The sequence below is a fragment of the Microcebus murinus genome, chromosome 23 (assembly GCF_040939455.1).
Source record: "Microcebus murinus isolate Inina chromosome 23, M.murinus_Inina_mat1.0, whole genome shotgun sequence".
Classification (NCBI taxonomy): Eukaryota; Metazoa; Chordata; class Mammalia; order Primates; family Cheirogaleidae; genus Microcebus; species Microcebus murinus.
Window position 1 is genome coordinate 34807407 of NC_134126.1, and position 27197 is coordinate 34834603.

The 27197-nt window shown below is 34.2% G+C and overlaps 1 protein-coding gene across 1 annotated transcript in view; it reads right to left on the reverse strand.

The window, feature by feature from the left end:
• LOC105859529 (complement factor H-related protein 1) overlaps positions 1-27197 on the reverse strand; it is a 143063-nt gene that overhangs the window by 8901 nt on the left and 106965 nt on the right. Inside the window, exons 23-34 of the mRNA XM_075996992.1 lie at positions 22776-22970; positions 22157-22333; positions 21381-21575; positions 20761-20937; positions 14471-14653; positions 12845-13021; positions 11695-11871; positions 10350-10532; positions 10060-10239; positions 7492-7671; positions 1349-1531; positions 680-889 (exon numbers count right to left, since the gene is read on the reverse strand). Of these exons, the coding sequence (XP_075853107.1) occupies positions 680-889; positions 1349-1531; positions 7492-7671; positions 10060-10239; positions 10350-10532; positions 11695-11871; positions 12845-13021; positions 14471-14653; positions 20761-20937; positions 21381-21575; positions 22157-22333; positions 22776-22970 (2217 nt within the window). The remainder of the gene's footprint in view (positions 1-679; positions 890-1348; positions 1532-7491; positions 7672-10059; positions 10240-10349; positions 10533-11694; positions 11872-12844; positions 13022-14470; positions 14654-20760; positions 20938-21380; positions 21576-22156; positions 22334-22775; positions 22971-27197) is intronic.

Here is a 27197-nt window from a genome sequence, read left to right on the forward strand (position 1 = left end):
ACCACAAGCATTTATCATTTCTTTGTTTAGGAACATTTTAATTCCACTCTTTCAGTTAGTTTAAAATATAGCCTAACTTGTTGATTTTCGCCACTTTGTTGTGCTATCCAATATTGTTCATTCTAACAACTAGATTTTGCACCCATTAACCATCCCTACTTTATCTTTCTCTTCCCTCTCCCAGTCCCAGCCCCTGGTAAGCATCATTCTACCTTCTGCATCTATGAGATCAACTGATTTTAATACTTAGCTCCCACATATGAGTGAGAACATGTGAGATTTGTCTTTCTGTGCTTGCCTCATTTCACTTAACGTAATGTTTTCCAGTTCCATCCATGCTTTTGCAAATGATGGATTGCATTCTTTGCTGGTGCTATATAATACTCCATCGAGTGTATGTACCACAATTCCTTTACCCATTCACCCCTTGATAGACACTTAGGTTGATGCCAAATCTCTGCTATTGTGAATAGTGCTCCCAATAAACATGTGAGTGCAGATATTGTTGTGATACACTGAATTCCCCTCCTTTGGATACATGCCTAGCAGTGGGATTGCTGGATCATATGATAGTTCTGTTTTCAGTTTTTTGAGGAACCTCCCTACTATTTGCCACATAGGAGATTACCTCTAATGAATTGTACTGTAAAGCGAATGTGAGCTTTCCCACTGTCCTCACCTACACACTGAGGTGGAGAACTCCATTTTCCCATGTAGCATGTTATCTCATCTTCTTCAGATATCATGAAACCATCTTCACAAACATAACTTAATTTAGCACCATGTGGATAAAGCTCGGGTTCGACTGTTTCTTTCCTTTCGTTTGAAGATCTAGATGAGTTTATGGTTCCATGCTCTATGTGAGGTGGTTGAGAACATGGAACTTTTTCTAGATCAAGAACAGAAATCAAAGGGTCAAGCACAAATAAAAAGAATAAATTGAAATATAAGATCGAATTCTATTTGAGTTTTTAAAATAGTATATTTGAATAAATAACCTTAATTTCAACCAAAAATTTTGGAAACTCACAAGGATATGTGGCTTTATAATATTTATGTCATCATCCGCTTGTTCAGTATCCTCTCCATTAATGTCCTATACATCATGGGAGGAAATTATGTATAAACAAAAATATTATCTGAAATTTACATAATATCTGAAAGATTTGGGCTGTATTTTGTCCACAGGAATGAAAGAATGGTGATTGATTAATGTGTCTAGACCAGAATTTATAGGGTCAGGATAAAGAAACACAGAAAGATCTTCATCTTGTTTGTTTACACAAAGCACAGGAGAATATTAACCTCATTTGAAAGGATTTTGTAAAGCAAGTTATATACTACTGACCAACACATTGTGGTATTGACTGCCATTTTCCATCTTGGCATAACATTTCTTCTCCTTCCTGAATTAGGTAATTTTCTTGGCAAAGAACAGATACTTTTTCTCCATCCTGATAATTCAATGCGGTTGTCATATTCTTAGCATTGGGAATCTGAGGTGGAGGTGGGCATAACTGTATTTGTACATCTAAAAAATATTAAAATCAGACTTCATGATTAATTTAAAAATATTAAAGGATAATTTTCAATAAACAGAAAAGTCAGTAACTGTTTCATAAGTGATCATATGATTCTTATGTTCTATGTTTACATGTGTTATACTTTTCAGCTTGTATATCAGTTTAATACTATCATTTTTTTAATACTATCATCTTTCCTGTTCTTTTGTCCATCTATTTGTTGTGTAAATAAACGTGCATAATTTATAGGCAAGATTTTTAATTGCGTCTAATCTTTAGGATGTTTTAACCATATTCTTAATAAGAAGCATTGAATAAAAACTGGTATCAGGGTCTTTTTAGAGATATCTATGATCAAATGACTCTGGAATTGTAGTAAAAACCTTACAAGATAGTTTGCCAATGGATGCTGATTAGCCAGAGGAAGAATTGCATTTATTAATGATTGGTACTGAGACTTGGCCAATAGAATCATTAGATATCTTCACTAATGGGTTACAGCATGCTATTCAAAGTTGGAAACTCCCTGGAACTGCCATTTATTAGCTTATACACTCTTTAGGGGTATATAATTGATGGTATGCACTCAGTTTAATGGATTACACAGACTGAACTTCGTCATGTGATCAGATATCAAAGTCAGCTCTCTAAACGTGTGTGAGCTCCTATCAAACTGAAATGCCTCAGAGTTATCTTGCTGGGCTCATAATCTGAAGATGAAGCATGTCCTGTTCGACGGAGGGAGGCCTCTGGATTTACCTGGAAGCATTCCGATCTCTCTACAGTTTCCTGAGTTCGCTCTCTCCCATTATGCCATGTGTTTTAATTCATTAAAGCCTTATGTAAGTGTGTCCTGGGAAGCCTTGCAAATCCTTTCAGGAGTCTGACATTTTGTTATGAATTTAGGGAGATATTTAACCAAATAAACTTCATTAACAATTATTAATAACTTCACATTTTCTATTTTTGCCTATGACAATAAAAGTTTTTCACATTTTATGAAAAATATTTTTGTTTTATTTTGTTTTATTTCTGGTTTATATTTTATTTCTGGTTTTTGTTTATATTTTGACATACTTTTAAATGTATTCTCATTAATTTATTTTCTTTAATTATTAAAGATAAATTATTTGTGCTTAAATGATTCTTTCCTTCTATGTTCTTTAGTTGTATATTGTACATCGTAATAGCTATTGCTTTTATTTTGTTCTTTGTTTTCTAATGCATGTTTTTCTAATGCATGCTTTAACTGTATCCTATTGCTTTTGATGTGTACTGTACTCATTGTCATTTGCAGTATTTTGTGATAGTTTGTAATTGAGTAAGAAGTTGTTTCAAATTTCAGAGATTGGCATATAAGAAGAACATTATGACATACTTTAGCCTACTTCTACAACTAGAATATATGCATATTTTTATGTGAAAATAGAACCATTACCAAGATAAACTGTGTGCTGTGCAAAAAAAATGAATAAATTTTAAAATATTGAAGTCATGCACAGTATTCTATAAAAACAGCATTAAAATTAGAAGCCAATAAAAATAAGTTATCTATAAATAAAAAACATTTGGAAATTTTAAAACAGATTTCTAAATAATTGTTGAATGAAGTAACAAATCACAAAGCAAATAAAAAAATACGTGAAATGGCAGATAAACTAATAACATATACACATGTGTATGTGTATATGTTTATGGGAAACAGCTAAAGCAGTACTTAAAAATGGAGCTTTAAAATTTTGTATTTTCAAAGTATAATAGTTTAATTCCTTGTTTTAATTTTCCACCTTAAAAATGAAAAAAGCAAAATTAAAATCAAGTCATTAGAAGGAATAAAACAGTAAGTGAAAAAAGAGAAAACTGACAAAGAAAAATAGAAAAGAGAGAATATTAGAAAAGCAAACCATAGTAAAATATGAGAAAGTTAAAAATAGAAAGAGTAAATGGAGAAAATTGAGAAGATTAAGTTGGTTATTTGAAAATATTAACAAAACTGGGGGAAAAAAAGGAAATTCATCACCATTAGACTACTGAAAATGCTTAAGGTGGTGCTACAACCTGAATTAAAAGGATGACAATTACTATCATTAAAACATGTGAAAGTATAAAACTCACTAGTGAAACTCATTTACTAATCAAACTAAAATAGTTTAGTACTGCAATAGTGTTATGTAAATCTTTCAAACTTCCAGTATGTCCAGTATTATGCAATATACAAATATTTTGTATAACAAATAAAGATGTAAATTAAGCCAATAAAAAATAAGTTGTACGGGGCAGGTAAAAGTCTAGAGTATTTTTATGCAACCACAGTTAAGTTGTTAATCATCTTAAAATTGAAAATAGTGTATTATAACTATAAGATTCCTTATGGTAGTCCCATTGTACCAAAAAAAGAAAGAGAAAAAAAAAAAAAAAAGAAATTACAGAAGACACACAAACCAGAAAGAGAAATGAATCAAAGGTTAGTGCCACGGAAAACACCAAGCCACAAAAGTAAAGAATCTACAAAATGATCAAAAACAATGAACAGATGGTCACAAATAAGTCCTAATCTACAATAATAACCTCAACTAAAATGGACTAAATTCCGCAATTAATGACACAATGGCTGAATGAATCCAAAAACATGACCCCAGGTTTTTACCTTTCATGCTGCCTACAAGAGACCACTTCAGCTGTAAGGAAACACATAAATTGGAAGTGAAGACATGGAAGAAGATATTTCATATAAATAGAAAATAACAGAGAGCAGGAGTAGCTATGCTTATGTCAGGTAAAATAGAGTTTAAATCAAAAAAGTTAAAATGAGACAAAGAAAGTCATTATGTAATGATAAAGGGATCTTTTCAGCAAGACCATATAATAATTACAAATATACAGGCACCCAACAGCTGAACATCTAAATACATAAAGCAAAAAATTTTAGAGAGATAAACTGCAGTACAATCACAATAGGGGATTTCACCACCTCACTTTCAGCAATGGACAGATCATCCAGACAGAAAACCCACAAAGAAACAGTAGATTTAGACTGCACTCTAGACAAATGAATCTAATAGACATTTACAGAATATTCCATCCAACAACTACAGAATACACATTCTTCTCAACTGCACATAGAGCATCCTCCTGGATATATCGTATGTTAGGGCACAAAACAAGTCTTAACAAATTTAAGAATATAGAGATCATATCGGGTATCTTTTCCAACCACATCAGCATACAACTGGAAGTCAATAACAGCAGGAACTGTGAAACTTTACAAATATATGGAAATTAAGCAACATGCACCCGAATAACTAATGCATCAATGAAGAAATTAAAGAGAAATTTAAAAAATTCCTGAGACATGTAAATAAAAACACAACGTATCACAACCTATAGGATACAGCATGAGTAGTTCTAAGGCAGTAGCTCACACCAATAAATGCCAATACCAATAAAATGAAAAGAGCTTAACCACTTCAGCGCTCACCAGCCGCAAACCTTGCCCACAGCCGGCACTCACAGTCCGCAGGATAGTCTGTGCTGTGCATTGACGATGGATCTATTTTGCTCTTGTGTGATGAGGAAAGCTTGAAAGCACTGAAAGCTTGTTTTACTTTACAGGAAGCTTTACTTGTAATGTAAATCAGAATAGGTAACATATACATATATGTTTTTATTATGGTATTTTTACACTCCGCTATGCTACCGCCGTCAACTGTAGCCGACAACCGTGATATGAAGGCGCACAGCTGAGCCTCGACTTTAGCATTAATAACAAAACTTGACTTTTCTAAATTTTTTTTTTTTTTTTTTTTTTTTTTTTTTTTGAGACAGAGTCTCACTTTGTTGCCCAGGCTAGAGTGAGTGCCGTGGCATCCTAGCTCACAGCAACCTCAAACTCCTGGGCTCGAGTGATCCTTCTGCCTCAGCCTCCCGGGTAGCTGGGACTACAGGCATGCGCCACCATGCCCGGCTAATTTTTTTTTATATATATATCAGTTGGCCAATTAATTTCTTTCTATTTATAGTAGAGACGGGGTCTCGCTCTTGCTCAGGCTGGTTTTGAACTCCTGACCTTGAGCAATCCGCCCGCCTCGGCCTCCCAAGAGCTAGGATTACAGGCGTGAGCCACAGCGCCCGGCCTAAATTTTCATTTATCAAAATAAAATTGTGAACATTTAAAAATAACATCATGAAAACATATATGTATATGTTACCTATTCTGATTTACAAGTAAAGCTGCCTGTAAAGTAAAACAAGCTTTCAAGTTTTCCTCATCACACGAGAGCAAAACAGATGCGTCATCAATGCCCTGTGCGGACTGTGAGTGCCGCTGTGGGCAAGGTTTCACGTCTGGTGAGCACCGTACTGAAGTGGTTAAAAAAAGAACCTAATATTGCACCTGAAGGAGTCAGAAAAACAAGAACAAACTAAACTCAAAATTAGTAGAAGGGAAGAAATAATAAAGATCAGAGCAGAAATAAACAAAAGAGCCTAAAATGCAGTACAAAAAAATCAATGAAATGAAGAGTGGGTTTTTTTGGAGAGAAAAATGAAATTGATGAACTTTCAGTCAGACTTAAAAACAAAGGTATGATTCAAATAAATAAAATCAAAGATGAGAAAGGAGACATTACTACTGATACCATAGAAATACAAAAGATCATCAGAGAATATTATGAACAACTATTAATATATGCTAACAAACTGGAAGATCTTACTAAATGATACAGATAAATTCTTAGAAACATACAACCTACTAAGAGTGAATCAGAAAGAAATAAAAAACTTGAACAGACCAATAACAAGTAGTGAGATTGAATCACTAATAAAGAGTCTCCAACAAAGAAAAGCTCAGGACCAGACACTGCCTAATGCCCCCAAGCATTGAAAAAAGAACTAATACCAATTCATCTCAAACTATCCCAAGAATTTAAGAGGAGGGAATTCTTTCAATTCATTGAAGGTGTCCAGCATTACCCTGATACCAAAACCAGACAAGGACAAAAGAATAAAAGAAAACTGCAAGCCAATATCCCTGATGAACAGAGGTGCAAACAATGCTTAACAAAGTATGAGCAAAACAAATTCAATAGCTTATTCAAAACATCATTCACTATGATCAAGTGGGATTCATCCAAAGGATGCAAAGGTGGTTTAACATATGCAAATCAGTAAATGTGATATATAGCATTCACAGAAAGGAGGACAATAACCGTATGATCCTTTCAACAAACCTAAATATAAAAGTTAAAACCATAAAACTTCAAGGAAAACATGTAGAACACATGCACCTCACTATATTTAATATTATTTTTTCCTTAAAGACTCCAAATATGTTGAAATGTGGATAGTAAATTTAGTTTTTCGATTGCAGTGACACTGCTTTCTCTATATTCTAGCTGTCAGATATTGGTAAAAATATCAAAGGCAGTGAGGCAAGGTACCCCACAGCTGGGCAGTGAACTACAGATAGGAAAAGTGGGAAGACTGCAATGAACCCTGCACTATTCAAGTGGAATTGGAGGTGTCGATATGACTCAGCTTGAAGGAGAGATGCAGGATAAACAAGTAGGTGAATAGACTGTTAGACAGACAAGTAGACAGGGATAGATACACACATACGTAAGCAGACGTACAACAGTTAAAGGCACAGGCATGGGTATGGGCACAGGTGCCTTTGTTTGTAATAAAAGGAATTAGAAGCAATGGTACCCCAATAGTAAAGAGTACATGTAGTGTCCAAGTTTTATTTCAAAACCATCAAGTTTATGTGTGTTTTTTAAATGAAAGGTAATTAATGCACACAATACAATTAGTATTTAGAAACCATCTTTTCATTAGTTCCTAAATTACCTCCCAGGTTAAGAAGCATTTGTAATAATAAATTGCTAAATTTTTAAAAAGACACAAAGGCACTGCTTTCACAAATGAGAAATAAAATAGATTTTTTAAAACATTGCACATAGGACCTTACTTGGGCAGATCAGTTCAGGCTCCCATCTTCCATTTATGCAGACAGAGTGTCTGTGTTCTGATGTTGCACCTCTACATTTGTACCTTACATTCGAGTTATGTTCAAATTCCTTCTTATTTTGTGTATTGTCCTCAGTTAAAATTAACCGTGATGATTTACACTTCTTAAGTTGATTTGTTGCTATAAAATGAAAATATTACTATGAAGATACTAATTATAAGAATCAAAACAACTCTTACATAAAAATAGCTATAGAGTTAATAGTAACTGCATAATAAAATCATTACTTATTCTCATAAATTCCACCAACCAAGTTATTCCTGATCACACTACATGAGATGAATTATTATGTATAAACAAAAGTCCTGCTTTCAGTCTTTGAAATATCAGAAAGAATATTGGCCATAAAGATATTTTGTACTTTGGGAACTGAAAGAGTATATAGGTTTACTGTTTTGGATGATCTACATAGTGAACCCTCATCACATGACTGAATTTGGTCCCATATTTCAAATCTATACAAATCTCACATTCATTTGTTTTCCTTAGCACAAACACCATTATATTATTTTTAATCCACAATATTCAAGCATTAAAATATTGTGAGAATAGAATATAAGAAGTTGCTAATTTGAATGTATTTTTCAAATGAGATACTATAATAAATAAGAAAAACATATCTAAAACATATAGATAATTAATATTTAAGCAGATCTTTTGTGTGATCACCAAAAAAGGGACAAATATTTAGAATAAGAAATTGGGTGCTTAAAGTTATGACCTCTTTTCTGTATATTAGAGTCTTTGAGGAGCTATTTTATTAATATAAAGGAAATAATCATATAATTCAATAATATTATAATGCCATAATAATAAAATTTATGCTAGCTTTGTTATTTTCTAAAACTCACTGGAGATGGCAGTCCTTTTTGAATTTGATAAAATATACATGTAGGCCTCTGATAATATTTGTTGTTTATGATTTTTAAAGCAGAGTCAAGTGAGGATGAACAGAGTAACAAATGTTAAATAATTGGCCAAGGAACGGTAATGATTTTATGATGCACCCTTAAAAAAATAAAGTAGCCTCATTCAAAACACACTAGAGATTTGAGAATAAGGCCCATTCTTAGGACTGGTCCTGAGATGGAGGAAGACTAAACAAGATATTCTGTAAGAAATGGGAACTGAAGAAAGACACAGAGTCGAGTGGAGTGGTGGTGGTCATTGCTGTGTCCTGGGATACACTGGTTTCCGGTAGGAGTTCTTTGCTTATTGAGTTAACATAAGCATATAGGGAGGAGTGGGAAAGCTAGAGGAGTGGAAGGTACAAAACAAACATTGAGAGGGGAAAATTGGACTAAGGCCTATGATAGCTGGAAGGGGGTTGGTTATATTAAGCTGAATATAGCTAGAAGATTAACCTTGGAAAGGCAGACTCTGACATCAGAGGAAATAATAATTGAAGTAGAAGTTTTGATGTAAGTCAGAATGAAAAGTTGAGAGTTTTCATGCCTTATATTTCCTTGGTTGCTGCCCCTCCCCATATGAAATGTGGTGAAATCACTTGTGAAGATGGAAGAGGAAAAAAATAAGGTTAGGTCTTGAAGGATTGGCAATACCTTTGACAGGAATGTGTATAGGAAACATTTAAGGAATAAACAACAAAATGTATTGATACTTTTGGCAAACTTTTATTGTGTGTCTCCTTGACTTCAGCCAGTCTTCTGAGTATCGGGAATACACCAATAAGCAAAACAGGCATGAATCCCTGATGTCTGGAGCTCTGCCTTTTCCTGGAATTAATTAACCAATTGGATGACTAAGGCAGGACACACAGGAGTCTCCTTGAATGCTGGATTCAGGAAGACTCCGTGGAAGAACTCAGTTTAAGAAAAAGTGAATGAGGGTCCTCAAGGTCCTTCCAGTTAGTCATCAAAGACTTGATCATCAGAAGGGCAGGATCATTCACTTACGGTGTGAAGTCCATCAATGGGACTTGTTTCCAGCCCATTCCCTGACTGACTGTTGTCACTAACCTATACACCTGGCCGTGAGGACCTGCGGTCCACCACCCACAGCCATTAACTTCTCTTTGCTACATTTGAAACAAACTGAGAAATCATCACTCTTAGAAGCTTTGAGAAAGGCAAGATTTTCGGGAGTAGCAAGTACTTATTTTGTCAACTTTCTTTGTTTTCCAGGGCCTGAAAAGAGTGGCCTATAATAACAAGGATGGCATTTACGTAAAATAGTTATAGTTTCCTGGTAATTGGTACTCATATATAATCATGTGACAATTTATAAGTAAAATTTAGCTTCACACATTTAAAGATAAGAAAAATTAATATAAAAGAATGAAAGATTTCTAAAATTCTAGTATCCCTAGGGATTTTTTCCCCTCTGTAGACATATACTAAATTATAAACAACAAAACTTTGGTTTCATTAAAATGAAGACTTCATATTTTCAGACATATTTCTAAATTTCAAAAATATGCTTACAAATATCGTTCTTACAATAAGAATATTAAACCATTAAACGTTGATTTGAGAAGTGTATTCTCACCAACACACTGAGGAAGTTGTGTCCAGCTTCCACTCCTACATGTAATTGATCTGTGTCCAATCATTGTAAACGTTTCTGTGCAATTGAACTCCACTGAATCTCCATGGTAATAGGGAGGGGAAGAAGGCTGGGTGTAACCATGTTCAAGTTCAGGTATTTCTCCACATGTATTCTCCTCCCCTATGTGAATTTCACAAAAATATGTGTATTTGTTGAAACACAATTTTCATGTTTATATAAATACACAACAATGTTAATTTAAGTTTAAACATTAATATTTTATACATTACCAATACATATTGGCAAGTTCGTCCACTCTCCATCAATACATTGAATTTTACTCGTCCCCTTCATCAGAAATCTAGGTTTGCAATCATATTCCACCACTTCGCTGTGTCCATATTCTGCTTTCTTTGTTCCCTTAACTTCTCCATTGTGGAGTTCAGGGGGTGGACCACAGGATTTTACTTGCTCTACAGTAGAAATAGTATGTAAATAATAGTTAAAGTGTCTGTTTTACAATTTAAAAATCCAGTAAAATGGAGAGATTTTCTTCTTTATTTATTCCTCATTATATAATTTATTTAGCATCCTTAAACAATAAAAAAAAAGTTGTTTATACCAGATTTATACTTCCCAGTTTTATTACTGCTATTGAAATAACATCTTGGAGGACTATTAAAAGCTTTTAAATATGTTCACTAGTGTGATATTTTAAAGATGCATGCAAGTGGAGTAGCCAATGTGGTTACTAAAAACATTTCCTTGTAACTTTTTGAAAATATACCATTACTGAGGCAAGCATTTGGTCACCATACTTTAAATTTGATTAACAAATATATGCAATTGAATTGGTTCTAAGCTGCTTAAATATTGTTTAGACACACTCACTGGAACTTGGGTTACAGCCCAGGCTATATTAACTGTACAATATTAATGGTGGCATTGTAGGCAAAATGAAAAGTAACAAAACAAGTCCCTCCAATTTCAGCCACTGCTATGGTTTTGATGTTTGTCCCCTGCAAACCTCATGTTGAAATTTGATTCCCAATCTTGGAGGTGGGGCCTAATTGGAGACGTTTGGACCCTGGGAATAGATATCTCATGAGGAAATTCATACCTTCCCTTGGGGTGAGGGAGCTTTCACTCTAATAGTTCCCATGACCTAATTAGTTAAAAAGAGCCTGGCACCTCCCCCACATCCCTTGCTTCCTCCCCCATCATGTGATCTCTGCACACAGTGGCTCCCCTACTTTCCCTGATGAGTGGAAGCTGCCTGAGGTCCTCAGCAGATGCAGATGCCCAATATTGAACTCTACAGCCGTCAGAATCATAAGGCTGCTGAAACTTTTTTATAAAATACCCAGCCTCAATGTTCCCTAATAGCAACACAAAACAGACTTAGACAGCCACCATCTATGTATCTTTGAATACTTCCAACACATTTCTCAAGAAACAATTGGAGATTAACTTAAATGAGGTATTAACCCCACAACACATGTCCTTCACAGGTACATCTCTGACTTAGTGCATTACATTATAGATACTGGAAGTCCACAGAAAATTAAGAGAAGAAAAAATATTAGTATTCAAAGTTCTAATTCTTGTTTCAGAGATTTAAAAATAAATATTCACCTTTACATGTTGGGATGTTAGGGGACCATCCAAAGTGGTAACACTGAACTGAATCTGGTCCTACTCTTGTAAATCCTGGTCTGCAAGAGAATTTCAACACATCTCCAACTTTATAACTGTCTTTGTTGGGATCCAGAACTAAGTGTACATGTATTTTAGGAAGATTGCATTCTCTTTCTAAAAAGGAAGGTAAAAAGTAATTTAATGAGAATACATAATCAATCACTGCCAAATTAAAATTATATATGCCATGTAAAAATGAGGTAGATACCAGGTGAGTAACATACACAGGGGCATTAGATAAACCTGTTTACTTAAAAAAAATTGCTGCATATTAGGTTTTACATAGTCTCTAAATTCATATGGGACTCTTGAGTAATATTATAGTATTAAACAACACCATAGCTGTCCTAAAAATTAATTTGAAAATTCAACTTCTATACACTGAATCTGGTTTAAATCACTGACATTTCTAAAATATAATGTTACATTTTTTGTATTCAAAGCATAAAATTACTCTCTTAAATTAAAAATACTAATTCTTTAAGTGAAAATTGGTGTTTATATTTCAAAGTTTTGCACCTACTATTCCTTTGGCTTGGATGATTGTATATACACTCATTTTCCCACGGATCCAAGCTCTCTTCTAACCATGGAAAACAGATGGCTGATTGGCAAACATAAAAGAGATTCATGTACTATTCCACAGAACTGGTCAAAGTTCAAAAATAAAGAGCTACACTCAAGAAGTACAAAAATTAACATTCAAGGTAGAAGTCATAAAGCTGAAATTCAGGAACAAAACAGCTGAGGAACTTGTAACCAACAATAATTTTGGTAAGAGTTGCCCAGTTGGAAATAATTTTAAAGCTTGCATTTTGGGTAACAAAAATAATTATACTCTATTCACAAAGCTCTGAGGTAAATGGCTCATAGGAAACATTAATTTAATGTACTATTTTAAAGATAGATTTCTTTCTTTGACTTTCAAACACCCTTCTCCTCCATGTTTGTGTTAAATCAGGAGATACCATGATTTTAATCATTGGTCCTTAAAAAATGTCTCTAGACAACACAAATTTAAAAAAATGGAACACAGACAGATTTATTTTTATCTCGAAAACAGAATTCCTGAAAAGACAGTACTTACTATAACACGTGGGTGTATCAGACCAGCCGCCGTGTTCACATTTTATGGAACCTGTGGTCAGTTTGTGTCTGTTCTCATATCTGTCATAACATTCGTAGTCCAAGACATCATTGAGCTTAAACCATCTCCTGTTAACTTTGGCTCTGGCATTCTTAAATACTGGCATATCACAAGATTCTAGTATATAATAAAATTGAGAATATCATTTCTATTGTAATTAATGGACATTCTCAGTAATTCACATTCAAATAAGAAAAAGCTTTATTGATTTATTGATTTATATGTACTTTATTGATTTATATATACTAATAAATTAAGTATTGATTAATTAAGCTTTATTGATTTATATATACTAATAAATTAAGTATGGTATAAAATTAATCTAAGATTACCAATGATAAAATATTGTCCTGAAATAGTTACTAAAAATGGAAAGAAAAGTGTTGATGAGAAATGATGAGAAAGTATTTTTCTCATCATTTAAACATTCTGAAAAAGTTATTTGAAGAACATTTTTCACAATTAAATTACACTTATACATTTATGAAAATACTGGGAACAAAACGGGCCACTGTAGGTGTATATTACTTTGTTTATGGGAGGGCATAATAGCACTTTGTAAGTTAAGATGTGAGACTCATTAGTAATTATGATGTATATGTAAAAGAGAAAAATAAATTAATTGAATAAAAAGATCAATGAATTTATTATATATGACATTGTTTTCCATAATAAGAGAGTCTTCTAATGAGTATTGATCAAAATTTAGTATATTTAGTATAAAATGAGATTTATATGAGGGGAATTATGTTTTTCATCAGCTGAATTTAAGATTCAATGAGGGGTAACATCTTTTTGAAGCTAGAACCCATATTAAACATAGACATTTAAAGAAAAACAAGAACTGTATGAATGCATATTTAGGTGTTTACATCACTTAAAGCAATCATATTAAATATCATTTCAAAAATAGTACTAAGAGTCTTTGGGATAAATAACATAAACTGAGTGAATTGTTCTTAGAAAATCTTTACAAATATCTAGATGGTGTGGTAGGGAAATCTTTCAACACAGCAAAAACTGTTATCATCTAGAAACATTTCTCTCTCTCCACTATCTGTACAATTCTGAAGATTTTCTAAGGGGAAGGATATTGACAAGTGGACCTATCTATCCTACAGTGTCAAGCGTATAAATTATAAAGGATAAATTATTATGAGATTATGCATTATGGATCCATATCTTCACTAAAAACATTAATCTTACATCTAACAGCAAAGATGTTGACATAAAAGTATCATCACCTAAAAACAAGTATATATAATTGATATCAAGGTCTAAGCTAAAAATAAATGAGTTTACACCAGAATGTGCGTAAACCTTCCTAAATAGTTTCTAAATCACATGATGCTTTAAAGTTAAAAAAAGAAAAAAAATAAAACCTTGCATGGAAAGGACTGATATTCTAGTAATTAAACTTAAAAGAAAAAAAATGATGTATACTTTTTGCTCAAAGTCTTTTCTTAATTTTTTCAAGTAAAACAACATCAACCCCCTCGAAAAAGATTAAAATTGAACTTTTGCATATCATCTGTACAATATCAACTAACATAATAAATTACTTACTAATGCAAGTGGGTTGAGCTGACCATCCGTTTTGCAGACATGTAATTGATCCTGATGTTTTGCCATCTGCTGTTACATATCCTGGTTTACACTTAAATTGTGTTTGTTTATTTAAGGTATATGTAAACTGAGGTTCAGAAATAAACCCATTCTTGATTTCTATATCTGATTTTGAACATGTTTCTAGATGGGATAAAATCAGGAAAAGATAAACGTATATTCAACAACATTTTTGTAAGACCTTAAATAATATGACAATATAAAAAATGAGTCATTTGTAAGTGAAAACCTAGATAATCATAATCATCCAAGTTCTTATGTCAAAGGAAGTAAGTTATGAGTTTCCAAAGATACCACATGGAGACCCTGTCTCAGCTACTTTTTAACAAGGTAAGATTTAAAACAATTGTAATCCCTTCTAAGAAATAATTAGAAATCTATTAGTCCAATGAATCCAGAGTCCTACAGCATGCCAGAACTCGGTGGGCAATGTGTTCTTTGTTGGGAGTTTTAAATCTTGCATACTCTGGGTATTTTAGGCAATCCCAGAACTTATTTAGCCAATTGAAATATCTGAGAGGAGGTGACAATCTTAGAAAATCTGCCAGAATAGCTGCCACAGCCTTTGGCCCCCAGAATTAGAAATGTCATCATTATGGTGTGTGTCAAACCATAGGGATATAGTGAGTTCAAAGAAGATGAGAAAGACCAACACGTTTCTTTCTCTTCCAAGGCCAAAATGAAGATTCCTCAAATTATGTATAACTTAACCTGAAATAGTAAAAGTTACTGTTTCTTTATACTGACTGTAAAAGTTACTGTCAATTATTAGGTCCTTTTTCTCAGAACCCAGCTTCATTTAAAAATAGCCCATGGTAAGGAGGAAATCAAAAGAGTAACATTAAGTATTTTGAATCAAATGATAATAAAGACATATTTAAAACTTTGTGAGATGACACTAAAGTACTGCTTAGAGGGAAACTTATTAAATAGCTATCAAAGAAAAGAATAAAAACCAAAAATCAATTGTTGTTTACACGAAATTAGAAAAAAGACAGCAAACAAAACTCAATATAAGTATAAATTTTGAAAAAAAATAGAAATATGAGCAGAAATGAAATAGAAAACAAAAGAGACAAATGAGGGGCACTCTACTGTGAAAGTGACATTAAGCCTGGAGAAATTTTCCAGACAACAACGAACAGCACAGGCAGAAAGAATCCAAGCAGAAAATGGCAGTCTTGCTGAACAGGAGAAATAAACATCAGTGTTCTCAAAGACGTTGAGGTCACTAGAATTTGCAGAGCAGAGAGTCAGATAGGAAGAAACTATGGAGTGAAAGAGCTCTAAAGATTTGCACAGTAATTCCCTAAATCTGTGGCTGAATACTGACACATTGTAGAATAGGGCAAAGCTCCATGAGATTGGACAAAGAGTAACTACTGGATGAAGGACAATCACCAGAAAACAATAAGGTGACAGATTCACAGAGAACACACAACATTAGGAGACATCCATATTTGATCAGAGTTGAAAGATGCCTTTGAACATCCAGATCATTTAGTAAAGACACTAGAAGAAGCTTTATTAATATTCTAAACAACTAGTGCTAGGATAAATGTACCCCACACCAGTCTTACTAAAGTTTAAAATAAGCTTTGAAAAGATCAAGTTGATCTATAACAAACAGCCTTTTAAACACTTCGGTACCATGTTCACCGGCCACAAAATCTCGCCCACAGCCAGCACTCACAGTCCGTAGGATAGTCTGTGCTGTGCATTGACGATGAATCCATTTTACTCTTGTGTGTTGAGGAAAGCTTGAAAGCACTGAAAGCTTGTTTTACTATACAGGCAGCTTTACTTGTCATGTAAATCAGAATAGGTAACGTATGTTTTCATGACGTTATTTTTAAATATTCACAATTTTATTTTGATAAATAAAAAATTAGAAAAGTCATATCAGGGCTGTCGGCTAAAGTCAACGCTCGGCTGTGCACCTTCCCTCCCATCAGGGCTGTCGGCTAAAGTCGCTGTGCGCGTCCGTCTCTGGCTGTCGACTACAGTCGACGCTGGTACCGAAGTGGTTAAACCAAAACTTAATACAGGTAACTGTCTCCAACACCAATGCAAAAACCTACAAACTTACAAAGTTCCAAAGCTTGTTCTTTTAGCTAAAAAGCAGGGAGAAGAGCAAGAAACTAAATAATTTTGGCAATACTTCTCTCACTTCCCCTTCCCAAAAACCCAGTAAATCTTTTTGACAATCCACCCTACTCCAGCAAAACAGCAATGGATAAACCACATATCAAAATTTGTGGAATGACACTGAAACGGTATGAAATAAATTGGTCTTACAAAGTATCTGTATTAGGAAAGAACAGGGTTCTATTTCACTGACCTTAGCTTCTACCTTAAAACATTAGAGAAAATCTTAAGGTCTTAAAGTCTTAAGAAGTTAAACTCAAAGTAAGCATAAGAAAGAAAACCATAAAGATCAAAGATGAAAAGCGGGCAAAATATTTGAACAGTCTTCACCTTAACAAGCTATATGGATGGCAAATAAGCACAGACAAAAGTGCTCAGCAGCATTAGTCACCACGGAATGAGATACCACCATGCACGTATTACACTGGGTAATTTAATGGGAAAACCCCTCACTATGCCAAGTGCTGGCAAGGCTGTGAAACAACTGGAACTCCCACACATTGAGTATATGAATATAGAAAGTACACTCAGGAAAAGAGTTTGTCCGCATTTTATAAAAATAAACATATACTTGCCATTGATCCAGCAAACCCACTTCTAGATAAGTAGCCATGAGAAATGAATTTTGTTTATATGAAAAACTAGAGGTGAATATTTTTTGACAGCATGATTCATAAACACCAAAAGCAACCTGAGCGTCCTTCGGTGAGTGAATGGATCAACAGGCTGTGGTACATAATGCGGCGGAGTGATGCTCACCAACATAAACAATGAAATAAATAAACAAACTATTGATACACTTAGCAATACGAATTATGCCAGCTGGAAACCAGACTCGACTGATTACATCCTCAGCACATTTCATGTATGTCACTCTCTGGAAAAAGCAGCAGTGCAGGAATCAGTAACACGCGAGTGATTTCCAGGAGCTGGAGGTGGACTATCACATGACTACAAAGGGCAGCATGAGGGGTGTTTTGGCAGCAAAAAGACTGTTAATCTACTAGAGTCTGTAATGGGGCTTACATCACTCATGTATTTTTCAAATGTCATAGAACTATGTAGCAAAAAATAAAAACTATTTTACTGTATGTAAATTTCTAAAAAGTGACACCTGGAGGATCATCAAAAATTTTGTTTTAACTAAGAATGTTAGATATAGGTCTAGTAAGAGTTAGAGATTCTTGATTTAATAATCAATCGTTGCCACTAAAAACTACTGATAAATCCTGGGGGTTCACTGTCTACTACAGAAGACTGGAAAAGTGGTGCTGGAGTCCCCCCTTTCCCCTGGTTTTTCTTTCTGCAGTTTCAGTTACCCGTGGTCAACCATGGTCCAAAAATATGAAATGTGTATTTAATATTTTGTGCTAAATTGAAAAATAAGCAATGGATAAGTTTTAAATTGTGCTGTTTTGAGTAGCATGATGAAATCTTGTGCCATACAGCTCTGTTCTGCCCAGGGCATGAATCCACTTTTGGTCCACTGTAGCCACACCCTATTGGTTATCTGCCCATTAGTCACTTAGTAGCCTTCCTGGTTGTTAGTCAAAAAATATAGTATATATAGGGTTTGATAATATTTGCCACTTCAGGTATCCACTTGGGGGTTTGGGATGTATCCCCTATGGATAAGGGGGACTACTGCGCCTTCAGAAGCATCAATGGAAATGGCTTTACTGATTCAAGTTTACAACAAATTAAGGTCAATTGGTATTCTGTGATCCATTTGGCTAATGTTTCCTTTTCAGGGTCTATTTCAAAAGAAACCACTCAGGACACACTCCAATATATATCTACTACACTCACTAAAGTACATTTGAATTCCTCTGCGTGTTCTTTGCTGGTTATGAGAGATTTAGATCTGATTCCATCGAAAAGTTCTATGATTCACTGATGCTTGAATATATGTTGATAATGGAATGTTGACATCTCATTATGAAGACAAAGCTAAGACTTGTTATTTATATGGTCACTATAAAGTAGATAAATAACCTGACTAAAGTACAGGGCCTAGCATGAACAGTAAAATAGCAAAATTCTTATTAATAACTTGATCCAGAGCAATAGGGGTCACTGAGGGAAAGAAAGAAAGAGAGAGAAAGAAAGGAAATAAATAAGTGGTTGACTCTGCCAGCTCCAAAACCAAAGCAAGAGGGACAACATTTGGGCTGTTTGATATCAGCAGAAATGTCATTTCAAATCAAGATTTATCATTAACATTTATTTGAAAAGTCTACCAAGAAAAAAATAAAAATAATAGTGTCATCAGAAACTGAATGACGAGACTCAGAAAATGAGACTGATAAAGAACTAAGACAAAGACTAAAGGTTATGATTAGATATCCAACTTATTATAAACCTATATAACAAAGACAGAGGGTCACTGGAACACTGGTTGAAGAATTATGTGCTAATAGTGTAACATAGAGCACTCAGAATAACAGCCATTTTATATACATATACATATATATAATATACTATATGGAAAGGTACAATAAAAGATTTCTGAGGAAATGTTGGGTTTCCCATATTTGAAAAAAGGAAATATAGTTATTATCATGAATTAAATCAACATAAAGTGAATTAAAAATATAAAAAGGGAAGAGAAAATATTGTAACATTTTACAATAAAATACAGTACAATGTCTCTGTTTTTAAAGAAAAGTATTACTTTCAATAGAAACAAACACTAACTATGGAAAAAGATTGATAAGTTTTAGAAAAATGAACAATTTATATTCATAATAAATATTAAAGAAAAGAAAAATAGTATCCACAGAAACAAATGCATTTTCATTACATATCCTTGAAAGAGAATTAATATTCACAATTACTAAGATTCCAACAACTAAGTACCAAAAGCTCCACAAAAGATAAACCAACAAAAAGATCAAATTGTATTTCATAGTTTGGAATAATTAAATACCAGGTAAACTATGAATAAACATGCTAAACCCAATTACTAATAAAAGAAATGTAAATTAACACTATAATATTATAACATTTTATAGCCAATCAATTTGTAAATATTAAAATGTTACATCTGCACTCGAATGTTTATGGCAGCACAATTCACAGCTGCAAAGATGTGGAAACAACCCAGGTATCCCTCAATACATGAGTGGATTAATGAAATGTGGTATATGTATACCATGGAGTACTATTTAGCTATAAGAAACAATGGTGATAGAGCACCTCTTGTATTTTCCTGGAGAGATCTGGAGCCCATTCTACTAACTGAAGTATCCCAAGAATGGAAAAACAAGCACCGCACGTACTCACCAACAAATTGGTTTCACTGATCAACACCTAAGTGTACATATAGGAATAACAGTTATCAGGTGTCGGGCAGACGGGAGCGGGAGGAGGGGATGGGTATATTCACACCTAATGGGTGCGGTGCACATTGTCTGGGGGATGGACACACTTGAAGCTCTGACTGGGGGAGGGGGGGTTGACAAGGGCAATATATGTAACCTAAACATTTGTACCCCCTTAATATGCTGAAATTAAAATAATAATAATACAAAAATGTTACATCACCAGTCATTAACAATGATGTAAAACCAGAAGGAACTATTGATACTGGAACAAGTACTATAGAAAACTTCCTAAGTAGAACATGCACAATGTCCCAGAAGACCCGTTCCTAGTATTATATCCTAGAGAAACTTGGTGACAAATAGCTTTCCTGTAACAATGTCATATCAATGCTTGAGTACATGCATGACATTTTGGCTATCATTGTATTTATTTTCTATTTTAAACTTTAATTTTATAATCATTTTGAGTCAAATGATTAAGTTGTTTAATGTACATATCAATATGATAATTTAACTAGCAAGTGTCATGTTCAAATTCTTTTACTGTATTTGTGACTAATGTCTACTGATAGATACATTTATTTTGCTATACAATTACCAAGAAATATATATATCAACTTACATACAATGAAAAAATATAAAACTAAACAGGTCCATTTGCAAAACAAGAAGTTGATATAAACATTTTGCCACAGTTAATATAGATGAGCCTTAGAAAATTATAAACATGCTCGGATCTCAGAGCACTTTACTTACTGACACGGAGGCATCTGGGAGGAGGGAACCAGCCATTCTCTGTACATGTCATCATAGTCCACATTTGGGGAAGACTGTAGCCAGGATAGCAATTGACGTTTACAGATTCACCCTGTAAATACTTTCTCGGATTATTTGGACGATGTCCGTTTTCCACAAAAGTATAAGAACATTCTCCTAAGGACCACAAAAATGATAAATAAAGTAAATGAGAAACATAAATTTGGTCAAAATAGCAATTTATAATTATCTTTACAATATATAAACAAGACTGCATAAATATCCAAAAATAATGTATATCTTCAGAAAAGCTGGAGCTACTACCAAATGTGTGTGCAAGAAGGTGTATCTATAGTCCATGATATTTATTGTTAGTTTTTATAATTAAAATATGCACAAATTATACAGATATTCTTGTAAAGTCACACATGCATTTCTCATATGATTTTCACAAAGACTTCTTCATAATGGACAAGTTCTATTTTGATCTTTTTGCTTGAACACCTCTGCCCTTGGCCCTATTTCTGTCATACAAGACTTAATTGTAATCACTTATGTGCTCTTCTCTCTCCGCTCTTTGGAAGCTTTATGCACATGCACTTGTAGAGAGGTTTACTTACTGCGGCACGGTTCTTTTGGTGACCACCCATCTTGTGTACAATAAAGGTAATCCCAGTTCCTTCGTGAAGGAGTCACAAAATTTTGGTCACAGCGATAGTAGTAGTATTTTCCAACAGCTACTGGGATGTATGGATTCTGATTTCTCTCATTGTACAGCCGTCCATGTTTTATTAGTGGAAAACCACAAGGTTTCACTTACAATAAAAAATTTAAAAACAGTATAAAAATGTTTTACTTAATGAACAATCACATTACAGACAAATTTTTTGACCAACAAATTATATTCCTCTTATTAGCATAATTACACTTGTTCCATTAGGTGTTTTAGGCCAACAGAAAGTTATGGGACTCAGATGACTGAGATAAGTGAAAAGGTCTTTTTAAATGAAGATGAAATTGTGTTTTATGGGTCACATGCTATATAAATTTGTATGAAGACTCTTCAGGGAGAAAACTGTACAGATCTATTTAATGTATCCCCCCAGAACACATACTAGAAAATATTTTCACAAATAAATATTATGATCCCTCATTCAAAATGCGCTTACCTATTTATTCTTTTAAAAATACACACACATACATGCACACACAACCAATCAACACATTTGAGAAAGAGACTAAAAATATATGTATCAACTTACATACAATGAAAAAATATAAAACTAAACAGGTCCATTTGCAAAGCATGAAGTTGATATAAACATTTTGCCACAGTTAATATAGATGAGCCTTAGAAAATTATAAACATGCTGGGATCTCAGAGCACTTTACTTACTGACACGGAGGCATCTGGGAGGAGGGAACCAGCCATTCTCTGTACATGTCATCATGGTCCACATTTGGGGAAGACTGTAGCCAGGATAGCAATTGACGTTTACAGATTCACCCTGTAAATACGTTCTCGGATTATTTGGACGATGTCCGTTTTCCACATAAGTGTAAGAGCATTCTCCTAAGGACCACAAAAATGATAAATAAAGTAAATGAGAAACATAAATTTGGTCAAAATAGCAATTTAAAATTATCTTTACAATATATAAACAAGACTGCATAAATATCCAAAAATAATGTATATCTTCAGAAAAGCTGGAGCTACTACCAAATGTGTGTGCAAGAAGGTATATCTATATTCTATGTTATTTACCATTAGTTTTTATAATTAAAATATGCACAAATTATAAGGTATTCTTGTAAAGTCGCACATGAATTTCTAATATGATTTTTATGAAGACTTCTTCATAATGGAAAAGTCCTATTTTGGTGTTTTTGCTTGAACACCTCTGCCCTTGGCCCTATTTCTGTCATACAAGACTTAATTGTAATCACTTATGTGCTCTCCTCTCTCCGCTCTTTGGAAGCTTTATGCACATGCAGTTGTAGAGAGGTTTACTTACTGAGGCATGGTACTTTTGGTGACCATCCATCTCGTGTACAATAAATGGATTCCCAGTACCTTCGTGAAGGAGTCACAAAATTTTGGTCACAGTGGTATAAGTACTGTTTTCCAACAGCTACTGGGAAGTATGGTTTCTGATTCATCTCATCATACAGCTGTCCATGTTTTATTTGTGGAAAACCACAAGGTTTCACTTACAATAAAAAATTTAAAAATAGTATAAAAATGTTTTACTTAATGAACAATCACATTACAGACAAATTTTTTGACCAACGAATTATATTCCTCTTATTAGCATAATTACACTTGTTCCATTAGGTGTTTTAGGCCAACAGAAAGTTAGGGGACTCAGATGACTGAGATAAGTGAAAAGGTCTTTTTAAATGAAGATGAAATTGTGTCTTGTGGGTCACATGCTATATAAATTTGTATGAAGGCTCTCCAGGGAGAAAACTGTACAGACCTGTTTAATGTATCCCCCCAGAACACACACTAGATAGTTTTACATATAATAGTTTTACAAATAAATACTGTGATCCCTCAATCAAAATTCACTTAACTATTTATTCTTTTAAAAATACACACACACATACATGCACACACAACCAATCAACACATTTGAGAAAGAGACTAAAAATATATGTATCAACTTACATACAATGAAAAAATATAAAACTAAACAGGTCCATTTGCAAAGCATGAAGTTGATATAAACCTTTTGCCACAGTTAATATAGATGAGCCTTAGAAATTATAAACATGCTGGGATCTCAGAGCACTTTACTTACTGACAGGGAGGCATTTGGGAGGAGGGAACCAGCCATTCTCTGTACATGTCATCATGGTCTGCATTTGGGGAAGACTGTAGCCAGGATAGCAATTGACGTTTACAGATTCACCCTGTAAATAATTTCTCGGATTATTTGGACGATGTCCGTTTTCCACATAAGTGTAAGAGCATTCTCCTAAGGACCACAAATATGATAAAGTAAATGAGAAACATAAATTTGGTCAAAATAGCAATTTAAAATTATCTTTACAATATATAAACAAGACTGCATAACTATCCAAAAATAATGTTATCTTAAGAAAAGCTGAAGCTACTACCAAATGATTGTGCAACAATTGGAATATATAGATTATATATCTATATATAGAATATATATCTATATTCCATGTTATTTACCATTAGTTTTTATAATTAAAATATGCACAAATTATACAGATATTCTTGTAAAGTCACACATGCCTCTCTCATATGACTTTCATGAAGACCTCTTCATAATGGAAAAGTTCTATTTTGGTCTTTTTTCTGGAACCCCTCTTCCCTTGGCCCTATTCCTGTCATGTAAGACTTAATTGTAATCACTTATGTGCTCTCCTCTCTCCGCTCTTTGGAAGCTTTATGCACATGCAGTTGTAGAGAGATTTACTTACTGAGGCATGGTACTTTTGGTGACCATCCGTCTCGTGTACAATAAATGGAATGCAGGTACCTTCGTGAAGGAGTCACAAAATTTTGGTCACAGTAGTATAAGTACCGTTTTCCAACAGCTACTGGGAAGTATGGTTTCTGATTTCCCTCATTGTACAGCTTTCCATGTTTTATTAGTAGAAAACCACAAAGTTTCACTTGCAATAAAAAATTTAAAAACAGTATAAAAATATTTTACTAAATGAACAATCACATTACAGACAAATTTTTTGACCAGTGAACTATATTCCTGTTATTAGCATAATTACACTTGTTCCATTAGAGGTTTTAGGCCAACAGAAAGTTATGGGACTGAGATGAGTGACATAAGTGAAAAGGTCTTTTTAAATGAAGATGAAATTGTGTCTTGTGGGTTACATGGTATATAAATTTGTATGAAGACTCTCCAGGGAGAAAACTGTACAGACCTGTTTAATGTATCCCCCCAGAACACATATTAGAAAATATTTTCACAAATAAATATTATGATCCCTCATTCAAAATGCGCTTACCTATTTATTCTTCTAAACACACACACACACATACACACACACAACCAATGAACACATTTGAGAAAGAGACTGAAATATTCACATCTGTTTTCAACTTACCTTGTCCCTGAACAATGGATACCCACAAGAGTAGAATGACATTGATTAAGAGCAACATGCCAGAGAATCCCAACTGTATATAAGTAAACATCCTCCAGTATTGATGGTGTTGCCTTAAATCCTGCCTTCATCCATAGTCAGGAGCCTGACTTTGAATTTCAGAGCGCTACCGGGAAGCTAGCTCAGCAATGACCTTTTGGTAAACATCAAAGTTCATAGGTTGCATGAAATAACTAAAATAGTGTCTTATCAATGTTTTCATGGTAATGCTTTGAATTCATCAGCTGATATTTATTTGAGCAAAATAATAGCTGTTCAATTTCCTTGTGGTCACCGAGTCTCTGAGTTCGGGACATTCAGAAATGGACCACTGGGATTGAGGGGGGCAGAAGTCACTTATTCTTTCTAGCCGGAAATCACTGTTTCAAAAAAACAAGCTTGTGTAGATCATCAGTCCTGCTTTTAATACTAAACCATTACTTTTATATGGCTATAAATTCCTCTGAACACTGGCACTAAAAATTAAGTTCCTTCTTAATAGTTTTCATACATTCTATAGATTATAAAAAGTCTAGTCAACAATAACTTTTGCCAAATAACGCTTCCTAAAATTTTTGAATTAACAAATTATATTTCAAAATAATTTTAATCAGCTGGGACTATAACAATAACTTGTGAGAATGTTGCTATATTATCTCCCCCCAGGACGCAGCAATAAAACTGGACAAAATTATTACAAATAACCACTTGCAGTCTCCAGAAATTGGCCAAACAGTGTATTGCTGAGAGGCATTTGTTCAAAATAGTCTCCATGAAACTCAGTAAAAAAGAGTGGCTACTTTAATTCACTCCTGTCTCTCAGCCCAGTCCTGTGGCTCAGAAGTTGACCCCCAGGTGGGCAGGCAGTCCAGGGTGAGCTGGCTACTCAGCTGCCCTGCTGCAGGGAGATGGTTTCATAACTCGGAAACGTCCATACCCAAGTCCATACCCAAGGACACTCTTGAATACAAGGAGATGACAGTGGGAATCAGTCAGGGAAGACTAGCATCACTAGTGGATACTACTTGCAAGCAATAAAAAATGGCCAGCCAACTAGACATTTAACAGAAAACTTTGTAGAAAGAGACAGCCCAAAGGGACCCCTCTAACATGACATTGGTGGTCTAGAAGTTGGTGGACATGTACATGTTTGTGTCCAATCAGAGAAACGAGAGAAAGCCCTGAAAACCAGCAGTCTCTTGCTAAATGTGGGGCAGACTTAAAAATTCCCTGAAATATGAAAGCAGTTCCCAAATCACACACAGATCCAAAGGCTAAAAGTGGAAAGGTTATTAACTCAATGAGTTAAAACACAACTTCTGACCAAATGTTGGTTGTTTACTAAGGTGCACTGACTGAGGGTGACCTCTACAAACCTACACTAAAAAAAACAAAACAAAACAAAACAAAAAAAACCACCAAGAAATAAAAACCGAGCAGGGACATCAAAATCCATCCACTTTGAGGTAAACAAACTCCACAGAATTAGTCTAGACAAGTCACTACACAAACAAACAAACAAAGCCTAGCACCAGCAACAAGCCCTTACTTGGGAAGGATTCATAAATCAGAATTGTTATAATGTATAATCTAAAATTTCCAGCATTTTATATTCAACACATATCATAGTGCAGCAGCAAAAAAACATAAGACATGCAAACAAGAATGGTGCCTCCACACAGAGGAAAAAACAAAAACAAAAACAAAAACCAGGCAATAGAAAGACTCTTTGAGGGGCCCAGATTTTGTAACAAGCTGATGAAGATGTCAAAGCGGTTGTTGTAAATATGTAGAGAGAACTGAAGGAAATCACATCTAAAAAATGACAACTTTGTGAGAGAATACATGTGTTAATTAGCTAGATTTAGCATTTCCATAATGTATATATATTTTCAAATATCATATTGTACATGATAAATACATATAATTCTGTCATTAAAAAATAAATGAAGGAATGTATTACAACAATGACTCATTCAATAGAGAATGCCAATAAAAAGAAATTACTAACTGAAACTGAATGGAAATTCTGGAGTTGAAAACTACAATAACGGGGTGGGGTGCAGTGGCTCACGCCTGTAATCCTAGCACTCTGGGAGGCCGAAGCAGGAGGATTGTTTGAGGTCAGAAGTTTGAGGCCAGCCTGAGCAAAAGTGAGACCCCAGCTCTACTGAAAATAGAAAAGATTAGCCAGGTGTGGTGGTACATGCCTATAGTCCCACCTGCTTGGGAGGCTGAGGCAGGAGGATCCTTTGAGCTGAGGAGTTTGAGGTTGCTGTGAGGTAGGCTGACGCCAC